This window comes from Hyaloscypha bicolor (assembly GCF_002865645.1).
Source record: "Hyaloscypha bicolor E unplaced genomic scaffold K444scaffold_56, whole genome shotgun sequence".
NCBI classification, from domain to species: domain Eukaryota; kingdom Fungi; phylum Ascomycota; class Leotiomycetes; order Helotiales; family Hyaloscyphaceae; genus Hyaloscypha; species Hyaloscypha bicolor.
Window position 1 is genome coordinate 2,740,538 of NW_020194558.1, and position 18,797 is coordinate 2,759,334.

General features: G+C 47.5%; 7 protein-coding genes across 7 annotated transcripts; 2 read left to right on the forward strand and 5 right to left on the reverse strand.

Moving 5' to 3' along the window:
* Positions 1-337: 337 nt before the first annotated feature.
* On the reverse strand, positions 338-5,774 carry K444DRAFT_378577 (uncharacterized protein). The gene is made up of 6 exons (XM_024872324.1): positions 4,773-5,774; positions 4,145-4,716; positions 3,998-4,067; positions 1,218-3,947; positions 875-1,164; positions 338-804 (listed from the first exon to the last, which is right to left on the reverse strand). Exons 1-6 carry the CDS (start codon positions 5,601-5,603, stop codon positions 666-668), a joined length of 4,632 nt encoding a protein of 1,543 aa, XP_024738641.1. The 5' UTR covers positions 5,604-5,774; the 3' UTR covers positions 338-665.
* A 907-nt stretch (positions 5,775-6,681) lies between these two features.
* K444DRAFT_559939 (uncharacterized protein) lies at positions 6,682-7,926 on the reverse strand. Its single transcript, XM_024876881.1, has 5 exons — positions 7,744-7,926; positions 7,433-7,693; positions 7,136-7,371; positions 6,826-7,076; positions 6,682-6,763 (listed from the first exon to the last, which is right to left on the reverse strand). The coding sequence occupies exons 1-5, from the start codon at positions 7,847-7,849 to the stop codon at positions 6,712-6,714; spliced, it is 906 nt and encodes a 301-aa protein (XP_024738642.1). The 5' UTR covers positions 7,850-7,926; the 3' UTR covers positions 6,682-6,711.
* A 204-nt stretch (positions 7,927-8,130) lies between these two features.
* K444DRAFT_611984 (uncharacterized protein) lies at positions 8,131-8,813 on the forward strand. The gene is made up of 3 exons (XM_024880046.1): positions 8,131-8,214; positions 8,272-8,344; positions 8,396-8,813. The coding sequence occupies exons 1-3, from the start codon at positions 8,183-8,185 to the stop codon at positions 8,579-8,581; spliced, it is 291 nt and encodes a 96-aa protein (XP_024738643.1). The 5' UTR covers positions 8,131-8,182; the 3' UTR covers positions 8,582-8,813.
* Positions 8,631-10,939, reverse strand: K444DRAFT_628750 (uncharacterized protein; the record flags this gene model as incomplete). Its single annotated transcript, XM_024882957.1, has 2 exons — positions 8,631-10,503; positions 10,575-10,939. 2 exons carry the CDS (start codon positions 10,937-10,939, stop codon positions 8,631-8,633), a joined length of 2,238 nt encoding a protein of 745 aa, XP_024738644.1.
* Positions 10,940-11,344: 405 nt separating this feature from the next.
* K444DRAFT_611986 (enoyl-CoA hydratase/isomeras-like protein) lies at positions 11,345-12,587 on the reverse strand. The gene has a single exon (XM_024880047.1). The coding sequence runs from the start codon at positions 12,453-12,455 to the stop codon at positions 11,520-11,522; it is 936 nt and encodes a 311-aa protein (XP_024738645.1). The 5' UTR covers positions 12,456-12,587; the 3' UTR covers positions 11,345-11,519.
* A 331-nt stretch (positions 12,588-12,918) lies between these two features.
* K444DRAFT_662741 (glycosyltransferase family 2 protein) lies at positions 12,919-16,037 on the reverse strand (the record flags this gene model as incomplete). Its single annotated transcript, XM_024886741.1, has 5 exons — positions 12,919-14,992; positions 15,059-15,078; positions 15,365-15,440; positions 15,621-15,729; positions 15,779-16,037. 5 exons carry the CDS (start codon positions 16,035-16,037, stop codon positions 12,919-12,921), a joined length of 2,538 nt encoding a protein of 845 aa, XP_024738646.1.
* An 835-nt stretch (positions 16,038-16,872) lies between these two features.
* On the forward strand, positions 16,873-18,242 carry K444DRAFT_662742 (NAD(P)-binding protein; the record flags this gene model as incomplete). Its single annotated transcript, XM_024886742.1, has 1 exon — positions 16,873-18,242. The coding sequence occupies one exon, from the start codon at positions 16,873-16,875 to the stop codon at positions 17,956-17,958; it is 1,086 nt and encodes a 361-aa protein (XP_024738647.1). The 3' UTR covers positions 17,959-18,242.
* Between the last annotated feature and the right edge of the window lie 555 nt (positions 18,243-18,797).

Sequence of the window (18,797 nt, forward strand, 5' to 3'; positions counted from 1 at the left end):
ACCCAATCTACCAGGTATAGGGCTGGAAGATATTCAAGGCATTTCAAAAGTACGGGATCCTCGAGGATGGACAGGGCTATACGTCTCTTAATACCGTAAATGCGCCGTCGCAGAGAGGAAATATGGAGAGTTTTTGGCTAGTAAGGGATGCTTACCAGATCGGTTCCACGCGCACAATATCGGCCTCGTGACCTCGTCGGCCTCGTTAGCCCCGTTAATATCACATTCCCATATTTGCATACAAAATTTAATGAAAAAAGAAATAAAAGATGCTAGTAGAGTCCTTTGTAATATTAATGGAGAGATCTAGAACGAATGGGCATTGTGTATCAAACTACGTACATTTACTAGAGGACATATTAAATATTACTTTAGCCAGCCGCCACCTCATGCTCCATGTCCTCGCTCCTGCTTCCCGCTAAGTGGGCTGAGGCTGATATCAAATTTTTAACATCACACGAGAAATGTTAGTTAAAAGCTTTCATTTCATCCAGTCCTGCTCAATTTCCATGCCTCATTCGATTACTCCCTCACATAAATCCATTTCTTTATTAATACAGGATACCGAAAGCATAATAAGAGATCGAAAAACTTGCTTCCCCCTTCTTTCCTTCTTTCAACATTTAGTCTAGTTTTTCAAGAGAGTAAACCCTCTTTAGCCAGCTTTACCTATAAACCAAAATCTTTTCCTTTCTCCTAATGCTCACATTCTCCTCGTGCGTAAACATATAATAAATCTTCAGTGGCCATCGAAGGAACCACAGATTCCTAAACCTGTTGAGGATAAACCAAAACATAGGTATCCTGGGGGATCATTAGTTCACTTCCGTGATCCAATTGTAATCAATTGGGCGGTTTGGTAGCAATAACTTACATCTGTGTAAAAATAAACCAGATTATTAGCCCTGTTCTAAATCTGGAGAACTGAGTTACAGCTTCCCTGGCAAGAGGGGTAAGATTGTTGTAGTTCGGTCCCAATGGTTGCAACTGTTCGTTTTCGTGGTCTATGAGATAGATTTCATAGACCACGAGCGCGAGGAATATGACACCGAAGGCGATTTGGAGGAGAACTGTGCTGTACGATTCTGGGTACCCGGCACGATGGTTGACGTAATGGACGACTCCGAGTCGCATTATCCTGTTCCAATATGGAACCGTGAGTGTCTAAATCGGGGTGATTAGTCGATGCAAGGTGGTGTTGTTGGAAAATAACTGACCAGAAGTACAACCCCGACTAACTTTCCAGTTTCAGTCCCACTCCATTGAGAAGCTGGATCACGAGCCGCAAGGGCACTTGTAATGACCATTGGAACAAGAAAAATGAACCAGGTCATGCAGGAAGTCACCAGCCAGATGGGTACAGCGATCATTTCATCATAAGGAGTAACTTGTACGCTCAAATTCCACCTTCCCCGCCATGGATCCCCCATCTCGTCCATTCGCTCACTAACAAGGCCATCCCATATTCGGTTTGCGAGACGCTGTTTGGGCTGTGCCCAAATATGGAACTGTATACGCCAGTAATAGCGCAGAGGCCAATGAGAGATGGACCTTAGAGCATCCCATTTCGAATTGAATTGTTTCACTTGGAGATGACGGAGGTAGTTGGTCATCTCTACCCTCTTGTCGTCGTTTGCAATATGGAGGTCCATAATGATAAACTGTCGAACGGCAACGTTGACCAGAAAGTCATAGTCAGGGTCGAATTTGCCAGATTCTATAAGCATCTTGAATAACTCCAGATCTGCAAGTCGAACCGCCTGCGGCAAGCCGCTGGAGTACCACGGGTATAGATCCTGCTTCCAAAGAGTGGCAAACGGATACCATTGGAAATCGGCCTTATCGTAGTACCTGAGGAGGATATCTAGAATAATCCGCGAAGTCTGCGAGAATGGATAATCCAGACAACCAAATTGATGAAGACTAGCTCCCAGCTTAGACTGTTCGTCTCCGGGTCTAAGATCATCTCCAGGTCTAGGAGTCAGGAATGAAGAAACTCCAGGGTTAAGAAGAAACATGATCGCCGAGCAATAGGTGACATATATCAGGGCGCTAAACCTCCAGCTTTTTTGATCTAGAGTGGCTACAAGGCCCTTCTTTGCATTGTGGTGTGCTTGAGCTAAGACTCTCACACCAGTAATGGATCTGGACGCTATGGCAGCCCCCAAAGGAGTGTATAATGTCGACTTCGGAGTGAGGTCGGAGCCATTGCTGAGAAGAAACCTGATCAAATTTCTCTGGCCAGCCCAGGCAGCTTCATGCAATGGAGTAAATTTATCAAACCCGTGTATAGCATGAACGGAGGAAGGGTCTTTGCCAACTATGAGTTCTGCCAAAGGAACGGCACTTTCCCAAGGTGCGTATGCACAGATGTGCAAGGCATGTCGAACTGGTCCCTTGGATGACCTATCCAATTGGCATTTAGCTGGATCTGCTCCTGCATCTAGCAGCAGCTTCACAGTATGAACATTCCCTTCCTTGATCGACACATCTAGCGGAGTTCGTCCGAGCCTAGTCCCAGCAAAGTACTTTCCGCGAAAGTTCGAATATGAATTCATGAGCCGTTTCTGCGGGTCACCCTCCCGGAGGTCGGCCTCCAGGACAACCTTGAAAATATCGACATCGTCGACCGAGGCCAACACGTGGAGGCAGTTGAAAAAGTTCTCCTTGTGAATTTCCATATTTGAGCCGACTTCGAGGAGCATTTTGATTGCCTCGATCTCGAGATTGCGGGCGGTTCGAGAGGGTGCATGAACAGCACCTGGCACAAAACGAAGGATTCGTTCAAACAAGTTCGGCCGGACTGAGTAATAGAAAGCTGAGAATCCTCTGGTGTCGAATCTGTTGATAGCTTCTGCGTTCAAGGTAGGACAAAGAGCCCTGATCGTTTCGTGGCTGTAATAACGAGCTGCGCATGCAAGAACGTCTCCGGATGCATTAACCCCATCGAACCTCACAGTTGGTGAGGCATTTAGCGCATTGGTCCTTGCCACGAGATATTGAACCAACTCAACATTGTCGTTCTCTGTAGCCCAATCTAGTGCCGTCGAGCCGGCTGCAATTTCCGATAGAAAGTAATCCGCGCCAGCAACCTGAGTGTTTGCAGTTGTGGCTTGATATGGGTCAAGACCAGCATTTAACAGCATGTCCACAATATCCTCAGTTTCGGAGAATGGAAACAAACTGAGCCAGTGAAGTGGTGTAGCACCGGTAGTATCTCTCTGCGAGACGCCCAACTCCTCCATTTGCGAAACAAGAAGCCGAGCCAGCTCAAAGTCGCCAACTTTAACGGCAACCAGTAGTGGAGTATCTCCCTCCTCATTGAGCGTTGTCACAATTTTGACGTAGGAAGCACAAGCTTCCGCGTTGTTGTGCAGCCGAATCATGAAATTTGAAAATTCTCGAGGTGCAAGCTCAGATAACAGAAGAGAAACGGAGCTGGTCGACCCAAGGTCTTTCTGATATCTCGAGGGAGATGAATCAATTAGTCCTGGATATCGCAAGAGCCATTCCCTCAAAATTGGCTCTAGATGCTGTCTACTCAAGCGTATCTTCTCAGCCCTTAATTCTTTAGCTTCCTGGGGAAACATAATTGTAAAATCCCTTTCAGCAACCCGAGATCCCTGTCGAGCACACTGATGAAGCCAGGGAAGAATCTCTTCGCGACTAGCAGTGTTATATCCGAAAGCCGCGGGGAAACGGGCGGAAAGCTCCATTGCGTTCTTGGAACCGCCCTTAGCTGCGAGGTTCAAGTGTTCGACCGCAAGGGCAGGATTCTTCTCCGTTCCCCAACCTGTGCTGTAACAAAAGGCCAACTGTAAAGCTGCAGCGGACTGTATTTGAGGGTTATCAGGCATCGAATTCAACTTGGCTAGCGATTCAAGTTTATCGAACACCCTGGGAGGGATTGTTTTGAATTTCATCATATCATAGTAGTGCTTAGTGAGCTATCTTATGTTATGTTCGATTCTTAGTCTTGGAGCCTCTAATGACTTACATCAAAGAATGGTAGATCGTCGAGTTCCTTCACTAATTTACCGCCAGCATTTTCGGGTGGAATTGCTCTACTGTGGAAGACAATCTTAGTCAATGAAACTGAGAATGAAGTATTTGGGTCATAACGAAGTTTCAGTAGGGAATATACCTTCCTAGACTTTGAGAGTCTAACTTCCTGAAAATTTCGTTCGCAGATGGCCTTCGAGTTGGATCATTTTCGAGAACAGATTGTAAAATGCCCAATATTAAGGAGCCCAACTGGTGGCTATCATTCTCGTTATGGTAGGATTGCCGTAACACCGCGGCGATACTTGATACTGCTCTTTGATTCAGATTCCCGTTTTGACGCAGTTCGTCCATTTTGACATAATCGATTTGATGAAGAACGTGATCCTGATCGTGATAATAGTAAAACTCTTCAAAACCGTTAAGCATTACTTCCCACACAAGCATACCCCAACACCAAATGTCTGCGCTCCTGACTTGATCTTTCGGAAGGCGACGAGGCCCCGAGCTAAGCTCAGGAGGGCGATAATAAGGCGTTCCTCTGAACTCTTCGTTCGAACGGCCATCGGGTGTACTTTTGTTCAGATGAAGAATTGATGACCCGAAATCGGAAAGCTTTGCTGTCCAGTTCTGAGCAGTTGAGGTATTGTTCTCGAAAACTAGTGTGTTTTCCGTCTTGATATCCCCGTGAGCTATCCCGCAGGAGTGAAGCGCCTGGAGTGTGGTCAGTCAGTCATTTAATTTGAGAAAAATAAACGGAGACAGCTTACGGCGAGACCACAGAGAACGTCGAGACATAAACTCCACTTGACTTTAAGGGAAACCTGTGAGGAAGTGTACGTCTTCGAAGTCAAGAAGTTGTGTAGAGACCCGCCGGGTGCTCTTTCGGTAACAATTGTCGGCCATTCTAAGGGGTAGTTCTCTGCATGTGGCTCATCTTCTATGGTACTTAAATCCTCGTCTCTCAGCCACGCCATGCCGAGAAGCCGAACAATGTTCGGGTGGTTGTGGAGTGGAGCATGACACACGACTTGAAGGTCCACTAGAGTATCTTTCAATCGTTGGCGAGAGAACTGGCCACCAACTCTTGCTTCGTCTACAGCAGTTGCTTTGTAGGCAACCTGGGTAGGTACAGACCACTTGGTACCCGTGTGGTCTGTAAACTCGGTGTTCTTCGTAGGATCGGGAACATTGAGCTGTCTAAAGCCAACAAGAGTGGTGGAGGGAAGAGGTAAGACTGCCTCTTCAACCACAAAGGATGCGCCCTGACCCAAAAGCCGTCTAGTGTGGAACATGGGGCTTACACCGACCCCCAGGCTTTGTACTTTCCAGAACTGAAGAATTCGTAGTATTGAGAGCAGGGGTGTCCATGGACCATCATGACCTCTGAAACCTGATAGTGGTTGCTCGGCACTACGTTGATGCCTTCCGGTCCTCACGGAAGATATAGCCGTTCCCTGTGACCAGTGACGTCCATGGTCGACCGTTGTGACAGAAGGGTAACTGCGGTCAATTCTGGATGGGACAGACGGCTTCATTGGCTGTAGTGGAAAGTTCTCGATGTCTCTTAATGAGTTTTGGCTGCCTGCAGATGTTGCCATTGTAAGGCTGGGCTGAGTTTGGTTTCTCAAGCGAGGTTTGCTTCGTCAACGAGGAACTGAAATTCCTCGGAGGCTGGTTAACCTGGTACGTAGGTAGCTACGTACTGGTATAGATCAGAATCAGTCCAGAAATGTTGTTTTCTGGCGGACCGGATGGAGCTGACAATTGCCTTCTTCAAAAGATTGTGGTCTTTTTAGATGAGGTGCCTTGTCTTATCTCGAATCATTAGAAGTGCGGCTGAGCAGCCTGAGCAGAGGGATTGCAGCGGCTAGCAACTGCAGCCGGGCGTACGAACGTGGTGCTACTCACATGGATCATGCACGAAACCGGGAAAACGTAAAACGACCCCCCCCCCGGGCGTCGATTAGACATATCAATGGATTTTAGAGTTTTAATAATGCCTAATTAGTTGCTTGTATTTACTTAAGTCCTTTTCTCGAACCAGATTTCCTAATATAGGTATAAGGAAGTTGGTATATAACAGCTCTAATTTGGGGCATGGAACAGGCAGGGCAATAATTGTGCACGAGGCAAATTAGTTCCAGGCGCTTGATCGCTAAATTTTCAGGCTCTCATAGTGCCTTAAAAATTCCGACTTTCCTTACCTTCTTTAAATTTTCTTAAATCTACTGATTATTATATAATAAGAACTTTAAATCTTATTAGCTTATAAACTGGCTTTCTATAATATAAAAAAATAAAATTATAATAATTTTTTATATAGTAAATTAAACTTAAAGGAAAGCTAGATTTTTTGGTGTTCCTCGCTACTTTAGGTTAGTCCGGCCCCCAATCGACCCCCCCCCCCGGGGAGGAGGGGGTCGTGTTACATTTTCCCTCTACTTTAGGTCAATCTGGCCCCCAATCGACACCCCCAATCAACACCCTGGGGGTGTCGTGTTACATTTTTCCACGAAACCCTGTACGAGTCCTCTCAATGCAATTATCCCGCATGACTTGTTGGAAATATTGATTTTGCTTGATTATTACTCGCTGGAAAAGAAGGGCTGAACACATCTATGTTTAGAAATAATGAAGACCAGTACTGTCGCTCAAAACTCAAACAAAGTACTAGGGCTGTCTAGGGCAAAATATCAATTAACCAAGTCACGCTATTGGTGCCCCGCCACTCAAAAACACCACGAGAACGGTTGCATAACTAGGGTCGTCTCCGTCAGTAGACCTTCCCACACTAGGCCACTGGTAAGAAAATCAACATACGTCGCAGCAGCAATAAAGATCTCAGCAGTTCTGGCATCGCTCAAGCACGAGATACCAGCGAGCAGGAAAAGCATGGCAAGGAAAGTACACAACACACGAAGTAGGTTGCTCGAGATAGTGTGCATGATAAAAATCGGCACCGGGAGGATGGCGACCAGAATCAAAGCGATCAAGGTACGTGTGGCCAAGTGCAACATGGATTCTGAAAATATATAGACGTGTTCATCACGAGAGATGCCAGTTCGAGCGGGCTAGCTTTAGTCAGTAGACAACAAAAATTTGGCAAAAGAGATATCAGAGATTGAAATACTTTTCCGAATAGATCAGAGAAGCGCACGACAATACCATGGATCCAAGGTTTTAGAAGGGATGTTGCTCCATCAGCGTATTTCACTGTAGTGAAAAGGTCGTGGCCATAATCAAGAAACTCGGTTTCTTCATGAGCAATACTACCATTGCCCTCGACCCAGTTACGCAGACTCGTCACAATATGTGCTGGGGCAGATGGCATCTCCCCAACTTGAAAGTTTCTCATCACGAAATTATCTAAAAGTAAGCCAGTAAGTATTAAGTACCGAGTAGGACAAAGCTTCTCGTATAGCCCTACCAAGGTCTTTCAAAGCGGCGTCCAATTCGGTCAAAATACCTAGCCTTGTCGAATTCGTATCGCGGCGGCTGGAACCAAGAAAGAGAAGCCTTGTTTCGTTCGCGTCTGTATCCATCAGGCTCTTCTCAAGGCGAGTCACTTTATCTTGTTTTAGCAACAGTAATCTGGCACGAACGGTGGAGAATCTGCGGCAGACGTTGAAGGCGGGATGGGATCCTATTAGACTTGCAAAGCGTGGAATTCCTGCAGGATAGTCTTCCACTGTAGTGCTGTTAGAAGTTTGAAGAAGACATTATGCAAGCAAAAAGCACCTTGAGTCCTGAAAGCCCCCATTTGAACATGACCTTGTGCTGCAGCCTGGGGCGTAGCTCTCGTTCTGGATCCATCGGTCTGAAGCGGATTCAGTGAGAAGGACATCGGGAGTCACTTGCAAAATTCTTTATATTTCAAGTTTGAATTCAGAAAGTGATGGAAAGGTGATAACTTCTTTCTGCTCCTTTTTGTTCTGAACTTTGAAGTTTTTGTTTTTGGGGGCGAGGTCGCTTATACGGAGCTGCTTCCGAGCGACCAATGACCCTCGAGGATATCTTGCCACGTCATCATTCCGGCCCTTCAGATGTCGAAGCTGTGAATAAAAGTTACCCCGCAGAAGGCATAGTCTGGTCTTTCTCTCGGAATGTGCCCACGACCGTGTTTGCTGTCAACTCAAATGCGAATACTCATAGCTTGTTCTAAGAAGTCTCGCCAATCATGACGGGTAACCAAAAAGGCGAGGATCCCAGGGAAGCGATGATCTGTTCAGCTTGGATCATGTGGGAGATTCTCTAATGAGGTTACAGCAATCCCCCAGCAGGCAAAGAGAACATCGCAGACTGCGAAAGTGGCCGCCCAACCATAGCCACCTATTCAAACGTGCATGGGACCATTCTTTACCGAACGAGAGCACTGCTAATGCCGCAGAAGAAACCTAAATTCCGCATTAATGAGTGGGTGTACGTGTCTTCGCCTGGACAACGAGGCCTCCGTGGTCCTTACCTCGTTGCGCAAGCCCTCACCAATTACCAGCCACCTAAGTACATGCTGTGTCATGAGGACGGTTCAACTGCGAATGAGGGAGTAGAGGTAGATGAATCGGCTCTCGCGAATTGAAGGAGAAGGCTTTCACATACAGCACACGAAATTGGAGTCAATACTAGTGTTAGCCCAGATGTTTGCCACATTCAATCTTTTGCAAAACCGATGTATCAAAGGCCTTCGAGAGCCTCGAATGAGCTGAGTCGTCGACATCAATACCGAACAATCCACGCAAGCATATCGATGCCGCAGATTGGTAATTGGTCCCCATCCAGTAAGCCAATCTCGTGTCGCAATGCCTTATGAGCTCCTTTTTCATATCCTCTGCCGTGATATCTATCCTATCCTCGAACATCTTGAGTGCAGGCTGCCAGAGGCCGATTTCCAAGAGCAGAACCCCAAAGGAATACAAATCATGGACTCTTTGATATTGAACGTTGGGAGCCCCTTGCCGATCAGGATGTTGGCACACATCGCGCGCCATATCCTCAGACCGTGCGTATGATTTCTCGGCCGAAGGTCGTGAGTACTCAAATCCGCAGAGATAAGGTCTTGCATAGTCAATGCTCTCACAATCGGAGAAGAAGAAAATGTTGCGGCTGGAAATCCCTTGGTGGACCCAGCCGGCAAGATGCCACTTCCGTACAGCTTGGCCGATCCTCCAAGCTATGTCGAATCTTTGCTCCAAAGTTGGCCGAAACCTGGTCCTTGTTTTCTTAGGGTCCATGACATCTTGCAGCGTGATAATCGTGGATTGTGTGGAGTTTGAGACCGCTGGGGTCTTAAACACCAGCCCAAACCTGCAATGCTCTGGCTCGTGGAACCACTGAAGACAATGAAGTGTCTGAAAATCCTTCGACTTCGGTTCCCCGAGGACTTTGGCGAGCTTGTTGACCCTGTCAGAAGCCATTCTTCGAGCAGCGTCGCTGTTCTCTGATGGGTTGTAATACTTGTACTCCACAAAGACACGTCCCAGTTGATCCAAATCTCTCTGAACAAATTGTGGGTATTTATCTGCAGAACTGTCATGGAATCCTAACTCTTGTGACTCCACCTTCATTGTCTTCCCTGTCACAATGGGATCAAGCAATATGTCCTTCATTCGGAGAGTGTCATCGATTCCCAACCCCTGAACTTTTCCGTCGTTCATCGCGTGTGTAAGGGACTCTCTTTCGTCACAATTGGCCACAATATTGCGTTCCAAAGACTTCCTCAGTGCTTCCACCTTACTACCTAACTCATTGAAGAACTTGCGAACCATATCTTCGTAATCCCTGGAAGTGTCCGGAGTAAAAGTCGAGGGTAATCGGGAGAGAGCGGCGCCACCCTCTAAAACGACATCTAACTCTTGGCAGAGATCTAATGCTTCCTGTCTCGCATTTTCAGGCAGTTGTTGGAACATTGGGCGTGGTATATTTTCGGTCGGCTCTTCCTGAACAAACTCTCGTAGTTTCTCCCTGGTATGGTAAACATTTTCTACAGCAAGCTCTGAAATGACACGTGGGCAAAGCTTGTCCATCCAGTCAATTATATCCCGAAAGACGTCTTCGTCGAGCGGCTTGCGAGTCAAAACTCGAAAGGTTAACGAGGACGCTGGAGGCGTCGGAGATGGCTGTCGAGTGCCTAACCTTTCGAGCCTTATATTTCTCCCACTTCCACGTTGAAGCTCGAACAATACTGCTGTGTCGAAAAGCCCAGATTGCTGTTTGGCCAGGTGGCAGTGTAGCTCGGAGATGACAATGGCTCCGCGTACTGACAGTAATGACTTCAACTCTCGAATCATGATTGACGTGAAGGAATAGGGACCCGGAGGAGGTGTTTGACATTTCATTGGCGCAGCAGCGAGTAGTTCGACCCTATTTTTGGCTTTTGTACGCTCTCTCGCGGCAGATGCAGCGTAGCAGCAGTCAAAAATCAGCAAGACATTAGCATCGGCCTCGGTCAAAAGACGAGGTTGGATTTTGTGCCAAGCAACTGTTGGTCCATCGGCTGTGGAGCTTCATAGAAGGAGGATCGTTAGAGGATTTCCTAGGTATGAATTGTATATCATAACGTTGGAGAGACTTACTTTCCCCAGACAGCAAGCCTAGGCCTTTTAATATTGGTACCGTCATCGCTATCTGCATCGCCGTGACCTCCGTAATGGATGATGAGCAAAGAATTTTGGCTCTTGCCTAACATGAAATTATATATTGTAGCCTCGAGAGCAATCTGGCTTTGCTTTAGTGGTATTTCGAACCGGGTAATGTGGTCTCGTGGATAGTTAAAGTCTGCCTCGAACAATTCCTGTAGAGCGTCCGCTTCTTCTTTAAACCCGGAAAAACTAACGTCCTGCCAGTAGAGCAAGAGTACGTAGACTTCAGCATAGTCATTTTCCGGTCGAAAGACGCCTTTAAATTTGCTGTTAAAGCGTTCCATGAAATCAACATCCATCGTGGGAAATGCGGCCCATTATGCGGGTGGCGTTACTGATACCAAAGGATTGAAGGTACTAGATATATCGAATGATCGAGCTCAGAACATACAAAAATGGAGGAAGAGCTTCTGACATGAGGGCGCTTTGAGAAAGGTCGAATATGTGGATGGCAAGGCTGGACGTCGGAGGTTGAAAGCTGAGTAAGCGGATGAATCCTCGGCGGAACGAACCTCCGAAGGGAGGGGAGAATATGAGATCACATGACTTCACGTGTAAACTCTCCTCTTTATTCGTGATCAGAAGCGGCCTGGGCTGTGCACGTATGTGACCTCACCTGCGTTTCAAAATATCCGCCCCCTCCTAAAGATCAAAGAAGGAAATCAATCAGCCGGAAGAAGAGATCACACGAACTCAATCTCGGGCTCCGTGTTTGCAAACACCTACTTGCGCCTTGGAGGACTTCGGAAGCCGATAAGTGAGGTCTAATTGCTTCCCCCTTCTCGATAATCTTTTAGGGTTAATGTCTGGCCTATGTTCTTTAGGGCCGTAAACTTTGTCCTATATCTAATGTAAAAGTCTAATTCCATCCACATACCTTCATAACTTCGACTTCCCCTTCAAACTCTCAATCATCTCCGGAGCCTTGACGTTAAGAGGTTCCCACCAAGGCCACACACTCGGCGCATCTCTTTCCATCGTCCCCTTAAAATCCGGCTTCCTCTTCTCCAAGAAAGAATCAATCCCCTCCTTCTTGTCCTTCCCCTGGAACAACTCAAACAGCACCTTACTATCCAACAAATGTGTCCCCTCCGCCGTCCCTGGGCCTCTCCACATCAAGTCCTTCATCAGTGAAGTAGATACTGCACTTGTGTTCTCGCTCACCAATCTCGCAACCTCTAACGCCCTCTCAAGCACCCTCTCCTCTGGCACGACTTCACTAAACAGTTCCCTCAATAGCACATGTCCAGCAAGTAACACCTCGCCGGTTGTAACCAAATGCATAGCCCTGGAGTAGCCAATAAGTCTCGGCAGGAAATACGAAGAAGCAGCCTCCATCACGATCCCTCTTCTCGCGAAGACGAACCCAATCTTTGCTTTCTCGCTCACAATCCGGATACTCATCGGTAGAGTCATCGTAATACCTACTCCTACCGCACTGCCATTTATCGCCGCAATGACAGGCTTCGTACATCTGTGTATCGCCATTGTAACTTGCCCCCCTCCATCTCTATGCGTCCTGCTCGTATCGTTATTGTACTGAAGCCCATTGCCCCCCTCAAGATCAGCGCCGGCACAGAAAAAGTTCCCATGTCCCGTCACAACAATTGCTTTTATTCGTGGATCGAGAGAGAGTATATCGAAGATTTTAACGAGGGACGAGGCCATGCTGTCTGTGAAGGCGTTTCGGTGCTGTGGCCGATGGAGCGTTATTATAATTACTGGTGTTGGCGTCGGAGAGGTCGGCGGAGCGTGGGAGAGGAAAATATCGGGTAGTTTGAGGGATGCGTAAGATTGGGGGAAGGAGGAGGCCATTCTTCAAGTTGGAGTTGAAGATAGGGAGATGAGGCCAGGGTCCGCAGGGGGAGGGCGCCGTATCTTTTGGGACCCAATGGTACAATAAAAGGTGATAAAGAGGTAATACGGTACTCAAGCAATAGCTTGAAGCATAAAAGCAAAGGAGAAGAGACTTACATGAGTTTGGTAGCTTGAAATCCGGGGTAAGCGTCAACCGAGGCCAGCAATGGCGGGGTCGCTGCACGCGTTCCCGGGGGCTTAATTTACCGAGGCTCATAAAGGGGTATGTCAGGGGTCAAGCGAGGGAAACAACGACAAAATCGGGCAAGGATATCTCGTCTGGTCTATATATTAGAAGGAAAGCCTTTTGCGCATCCATATTTCCTTGAGCTATTCCAACACACAGTGGCTGATCCTCCCTCTTCAGCTACCAAAACATGTCAGCAAGAAGCTTGTCCACAGTCCGATTACAAATGTGCGTTCACAAATGCGTGTCGTTGCTTGAGACATTACTACCGCAACCATGCTTCAATACTTCGCCTTCGTCAGCAAGGAAGGCAGGATTTGAATTGAAGCGGGGATCAAGCCAAATCACACGCTCATCATTCGTCTTCATCATCTGACGAACACTGAGAGCTTTCTTGTGGCCACCAATATACCAAGTTATGCTTCGTATGGCACCCATTATCGAGACTGCAGCATAAAGCTGCTTGTAGAAAGGATACGTCAGACACGCCCAGAACCTGGGTTGCAAATCGGGCCGCTTCCGGGCGCTGAGGTATTTGAACGCCATCAGAGGCAGCATGGAGACCAGCATCAACAGCAAAGCCTGCCGCCAGTAGTCGGGATTGCTTCCCATAGTAACGAGAACAGGGATTCGAATCCAATCAACCACAATGGAAGCAATGGCGTAGAGATGGATGGCCTTTTGAGTGAAGATGCCGTATATGGTATTCTGGCCATTGAGAGAGAGGAAAAGTCTCCCAGCAAAACCCAGAAGTCGGCCATGGCGTCCCATTTCCCAAGAGTTCTTGCGTTGGTGCCACCAATTCAAGCCAGGTCCGAAGATTGTGGTGGGAACCTCTGTTTCGAGAACTATTCCCGCATCGAACGCGATGCGCTTTTTCATCTTTTGCATCGACAGGCCAGTGTTCACATCTTCCGCGATAAAATCGAGTGAGTGGTAATTGCTGATTAAGTCAATCAATGTCTCTCGTTCGCAGAACCAGCCAGCACCATGTGGGTATAGAACGCCGCATAGAGACGATTCAGCAAGTTTGCTGAGGCCCGACATCTTGTACTCACAATCCTGCCATGCAACCATGAAAAGAGGCGTCTGACTATTGGAATTCATTGCCCGTAATGGGAAAGCCACACCTTTGGTCAAGTGGTCTATTTTGTCGATGGGAGGCCGAAAATTGGGAGGGATCGAGACGTCATCGTCCACCGTCATGATGAACGAGTACTGCTTCGCCGCAAGCGCACCAACAAGCTGGGCAGCGTTTTTGCTACCTATGGGTGACCACATATACACAATGTCTGGGTGCTGCTCTCGAATAAATTGCCGGAAATCATCCGGTGGATATTTCGTTCGCCCATTATCCACGATGAAGATGTCTTGAGGTCGGAAGTGCGGGTAAGCCGATTCGAGGACTTTTGTCATGGCCATCCTATCGCTATTGTGGCATGGAATGACCAATGCGGTCCGATGGTCAGTCGTCTTTTCAGAACCATATATATTCGCCTCGATATCTGGCAATGTAGTTTGTGCCGGTGCATCCCCCGGCTTTTGGGGAGGAACCCGAGCCACAAGAAGAATGATTGAGATCATGATGGGCTCCAGTCCGATGACAACAACAAGAACAGGAATCATGTTCCGTCGAGTAATGGCCATGGATGTCTCTATCCAGTGGAAGTAGTGCTCCGAAACAACGATCCCAGCTATTGCCATTCCTACAAGGGCAAGTACAGTGTATTTCCAAATCCCGAATGGATAGACCAGTTCACGAAAGTCTATCATTTCCACGATTGTCTTCGCATCGATGTGACTGGAGAATGCCTGTTTCGTCAATTGGAATAATCGTTGGAGTTGAGATCCTGAGGGACGGCCAAGTGGACCAGGGTCCCTCAATGCGTCGGTGCTTTCATATGGTGAGGTATGAGACGCAAATCTCAGACTCTGGCCACTGTGTGATACCGAGGCCTTTTCGTTGAAGCCGAACGTTGACAGTGACGATGTTCGTGTGACATATGTAGGATACCTTGCCCGTGGCGCACTTTTGCTACTGACAGTTCGAACACTGTCTACGGAAATAGACGGCGTTGATATTGTATATGGGTTATTATCCACGGCATTGGATTCGACGATCTGACTGGGAAAGGAGAATTCTTCGAGTTCGTTGCGTGAAGGGTGTAGTCGCGCTCTTGCTGGCAGTGTGGGTTCGTTCGGTTGTTCAAGGGTCGACTCAATCTTCGCTCTTTCCACCATGACCTCCTCGTCGACTGAGAAGAAAGGATTGTTGGCGGTGAGATTATTCGGACGACTAAGACTCATACTAAAGTTTATTACTAGCGTATCTTAGCATCTATCTCATTTCTAATTAAGTTCGCAATAGACTTACTGATAATCGAGGAAATAAAGCTTGGAGAAATTTTCAAAGTCAAGGTGAACGAGAGTGTGACAGGAATAAAGTCACCGAAAACCGGGCTGAAAAAGGTAACAAGAGATTCTTATGGCCTGACCTTCTGAATAAGCTGTAAAAGAAGGAAAGCTTGCGAAAGGACATGAGGGATTGGCACGCATGGCCTAGACCCGGCCTGAGAAAAACCGAATAATCCACTTGGACCAACATATTGCCAATATAGCCTCCAAAAGTATGCTCTCCAAACTTCCTACCACATGAGAGGAACAGGCAGGCATCACTCACGCCATCTTCATCAACTCTAGTCTTGGTCGTTCCACGAGACCCTCGGAAGAGATTCGTCATGTCTCTCCAATTATTCCTATGTGCAAAAGGCTTTTTTGGGGTATTGGCATCCTATGTCGATCTCCCCATCATCGCCAACTCTGGCCATGTTCAGAGAAATCGAAAATAGCCCAAAAGCCTCTTTGGTAGACTCGGATCTCATGAACTTCTCCACCCGGGGAAGTTCTTTCTGTCAACCAGGGTTTCCAAGGCCGACCAGGTGCCCGAGTACGGCCCAGAATCCGGGTTCATGGCATGATGCGTCCAAAAGAGGACTTGCAGGCCAGGTGCCAGCGCTTCAGGCCGTGAATTCGGTTCCACATACTCTGGTAGCATCCATTCGATAGAATTATCCCAGATGAAGATGTTGGGTACCTTGCAGGCCGGGCTGAAAGTCGCAAGCATGCCTGATCTGGTCGAATATGGTGACTACACCAGTGGCTTCCAAGATCTCTTCCTCGGCATGGTTGGCAGGCCGGGCAGCTGGTCCACTCGGGGGGGCTGCGCATGGTTCTTCGGGTGATCGCCACTGATCGAACGATGGTTGAAGACCGGGGGTTTCAGCTTGGAATCTCCCTAAGTTTCGAGGGCGTTGTTTGGTTGTCGGAAGTACGAAGGCGTTCCTGGACCTCATTGTTCAACTTTATTTCCAGCACAAGGGTGCTGCTGATGGATGCGGTCTAGTGTATCCTAAATGAGCCTAGTTCCTTACCCCTTTTCATGTTTGGTGCAACCTCCCGAGAGCTTTTGTTTTCCTCTTTGCAGTGTATTCATCGATCGAATTGATTGATGGAACTGATCGATCGATTCCACCAATTTGTTCGTCATACGTGACATGGTCTTGCACCCTGATCCGTAATTGCAATTCGGCTCGGTTCGAAAACAAAAATTATGTTCTTGGGGTGGTTCGGGTGGCACCGCCCCCTGGTCATTGACAGCAATTTGGCGTTGGTTAAGTCAAGGATACGTCTGGCGCCGCATAATTCAATTTTCACTTCACTTACGGAGTATTGTCAGGTGATTTTACTTTTTGTATTGTTTTGCATATCAACTGAGCTGGACCAAGCGGTGGGTTTACCCTGATTTGGGCTGGACACGGCCACCTCGGAAGCGGAATCTGAGCCGTAAAAAGGAAAGTTTCACTTCTCGAAGCAGTATATTCGGAAAGTTCGAATTATACTTGTATGATTTACAGTCAAGCATTTGGAGTTTATGGTTGAAAGATCGTCATGGTCGGAAGGCAGTGAATTTTAACCATGCTTGAGCTGGATCGATCGTAGTATTGGATACTAAACGAAGGAAATGGCTAATATATAGGCAGCGCTAGACGAGCTTTTAAAAGAGAGTAATTGCGTAGTCCCTCCCTCTCGATAACTTCTTTGATCGTGAACTAGAATTAGAAGAGCACTTTCCATCTTTTTGCTTCACATCCTTTTGCTATCATTTGTCTAAATCACCACAACACAGCAATGTCAAGTTCTCCTAGCTCTCGGGCTTCGAGCCCAGAATCATCGTCCCCAAGTTCGTCCATCCTAACAACCGCCACTGAGGGATTCTCTTTGTTCGATGATCTGGTGATCACCTCGTTCGCTGGGTCATCTGAGAGCGATGAATATATTCTAGTGGTTGGGGGTCTAGGGTATATTGGAAGTCACACATCATGGGAGCTTTTGAAAGATGGGCACAACGTCATTATCATCGACAACCTGAGCAATTCTTTCAGATCTGTTCTCGATAGATTACTTTCCCTGAAGAAGGCGTACTTCAAGTCGACTTCTCAAGAGCCATCTCTTCAATTTTACGAGGCTGACTATCGAGATCAACCAACAATGAATCTTGTTCTCAATAAATACTCTTTCTCTGAGAGAACAAATTTATACAAAGACGGCATAACGGTGGAGGCAGAGCAATCTCGTCGATCCAGAATTTCGGGAGTCATACACTTTGCTGCATACAAGGCGGTTGCGGAAAGTATACGACAGCCCCTCAAATACTACTCGAACAACGTCGGCGGTCTCATAAGCTTCTGCTCTCTCCTCAGCGACTTCGGCATCAAGACTTTTGTATTCTCATCGTCTGCTACGGTCTACGGCGAGCAAGCTAACGGCACCGGCCGCATCTCTGAAGAATATTGCACTCACGAAACGACCTCCTTCATAGACGCCCACGGTCAAGCAAGAACCACGCAAAGCGGGTGCACGGGTCTCACCAATCCCTACGGGCGCACCAAGTGGATGTGTGAGGCTATACTCCACGATCTCGCATCCGCAGACCCCGAATGGAGCATCTTCGCCCTACGCTACTTCAACCCAGTTGGGTGCGATCCCTCCGGCATGCTCGGTGAAGACCCACGTTCTCTGGCAAGCAATCTCATGCCCGCAGTGGTGAAGACGATGACTGGCGAGTCTCCAGTTCTGCAGATCTACGGAACCGATTGGGATACGAGGGACGGCACGGCGGTCCGGGACTTCATCCATGTAACAGATCTTGCTCGCGGCCATTTGGCAGCTTTGGCCACTGCTCCGAAATTCAAGGGCAGGCTTCCAGGCCTTTAATCTTGGATCCGGAATGGGATATTCGGTCCTCGATGTTGTGGCTGCTATGGAAGCTGTCTCTGGTAGGCGGCTTCCAGTGCAACTGTTGGGAAGGAGGGAGGGAGATGTCGCTGTATGCATTGCTGAGCCGACGAAAGCGGCTGTAGAGTTAGGTTGGAGGACCGAGAAGTCTTTGGAGGACCGAGAAGTCTTTGGAGGATAGTTGTACGGATATTTGTCGTTTCTTGGGTGTGAGTCCTGCCATCGACACGGTTATGATTTGAACATAGCTTCAACTTCGCCTGAATGTTGTATGAAGGTCATCAAAAGTGTGAATCTCTTAATTTATAGAAATACGCAAACAGACGTATCAGCAATCTTAGTTTTAAGGCGTGGTATTTTCTCGAGCTCAACTCTTCCACCTTGCTCGTCGTTTATTTGAATCGAGACCCGCTCGAGACACTTCAAAGAATCAACATCCCCTGCATATATAAGTTTTTGGGATTAGCCAAGTTCTATCATTTATCACGTTCTAGTTCTGCATATTTAACTCTTCTCGAAATCTTAAGAAGCTCATGCCGCGACCTTTCGAAGTGTTGTGATAGCAAAAATTGAAATAAGCGAAAAGGGAGCGGGCACACCACGGACAGTCAGCATTGCACTCTCTGCTCAAGAAGCTAATATTTCTTGGGGCTTCAAACTATTTGCACACCCTGAGTAACCTAGCCTAAACAAGCTCTAAGCAAGTATTTGCCACTCGCCCATACTTTTGATGTCCGGGGGGATCACGTCTTCCGCTCCATGGGGCTATTGTCTTGAAAGCTGGGACAATTACCCCTAGCAATCTCAAACAAAGAATC

Excerpts from the sequence above, each read along its gene's own strand:
- K444DRAFT_378577 (XM_024872324.1), bottom strand. The coding sequence starts at position 5,603 with ATGGCAACATCTGCAGGCAGCCAAAACTCATTAAGAGACATCGAGAAC. Across the intron at positions 1,165-1,217 it reads TAGTCGGGGTTGTACTTCTG|ACACTCACGGTTCCATATTG; the intron begins GTCAGTTATTTT and ends ACCCCGATTTAG. Across the intron at positions 805-874 it reads TGGTTTATTTTTACACAGAT|GATACCTATGTTTTGGTTTA; the intron begins GTAAGTTATTGC and ends ATGATCCCCCAG.
- K444DRAFT_559939 (XM_024876881.1), bottom strand. The coding sequence starts at position 7,849 with ATGTCCTTCTCACTGAATCCGCTTCAGACCGATGGATCCAGAACGAGA. Across the intron at positions 7,694-7,743 it reads GGGGGCTTTCAGGACTCAAG|TGGAAGACTATCCTGCAGGA; the intron begins GTGCTTTTTGCT and ends ACAGCACTACAG. Across the intron at positions 7,372-7,432 it reads CGCCGCTTTGAAAGACCTTG|ATAATTTCGTGATGAGAAAC; the intron begins GTAGGGCTATAC and ends GCTTACTTTTAG.
- K444DRAFT_611984 (XM_024880046.1), top strand. The coding sequence starts at position 8,183 with ATGACGGGTAACCAAAAAGGCGAGGATCCCAG. Across the intron at positions 8,215-8,271 it reads CAAAAAGGCGAGGATCCCAG|CAATCCCCCAGCAGGCAAAG; the intron begins GGAAGCGATGAT and ends ATGAGGTTACAG. Across the intron at positions 8,345-8,395 it reads CCATAGCCACCTATTCAAAC|AAACCTAAATTCCGCATTAA; the intron begins GTGCATGGGACC and ends ATGCCGCAGAAG.
- K444DRAFT_611986 (XM_024880047.1), bottom strand. The coding sequence starts at position 12,455 with ATGGCCTCCTCCTTCCCCCAATCTTACGCATCCCTCAAACTACCCGAT.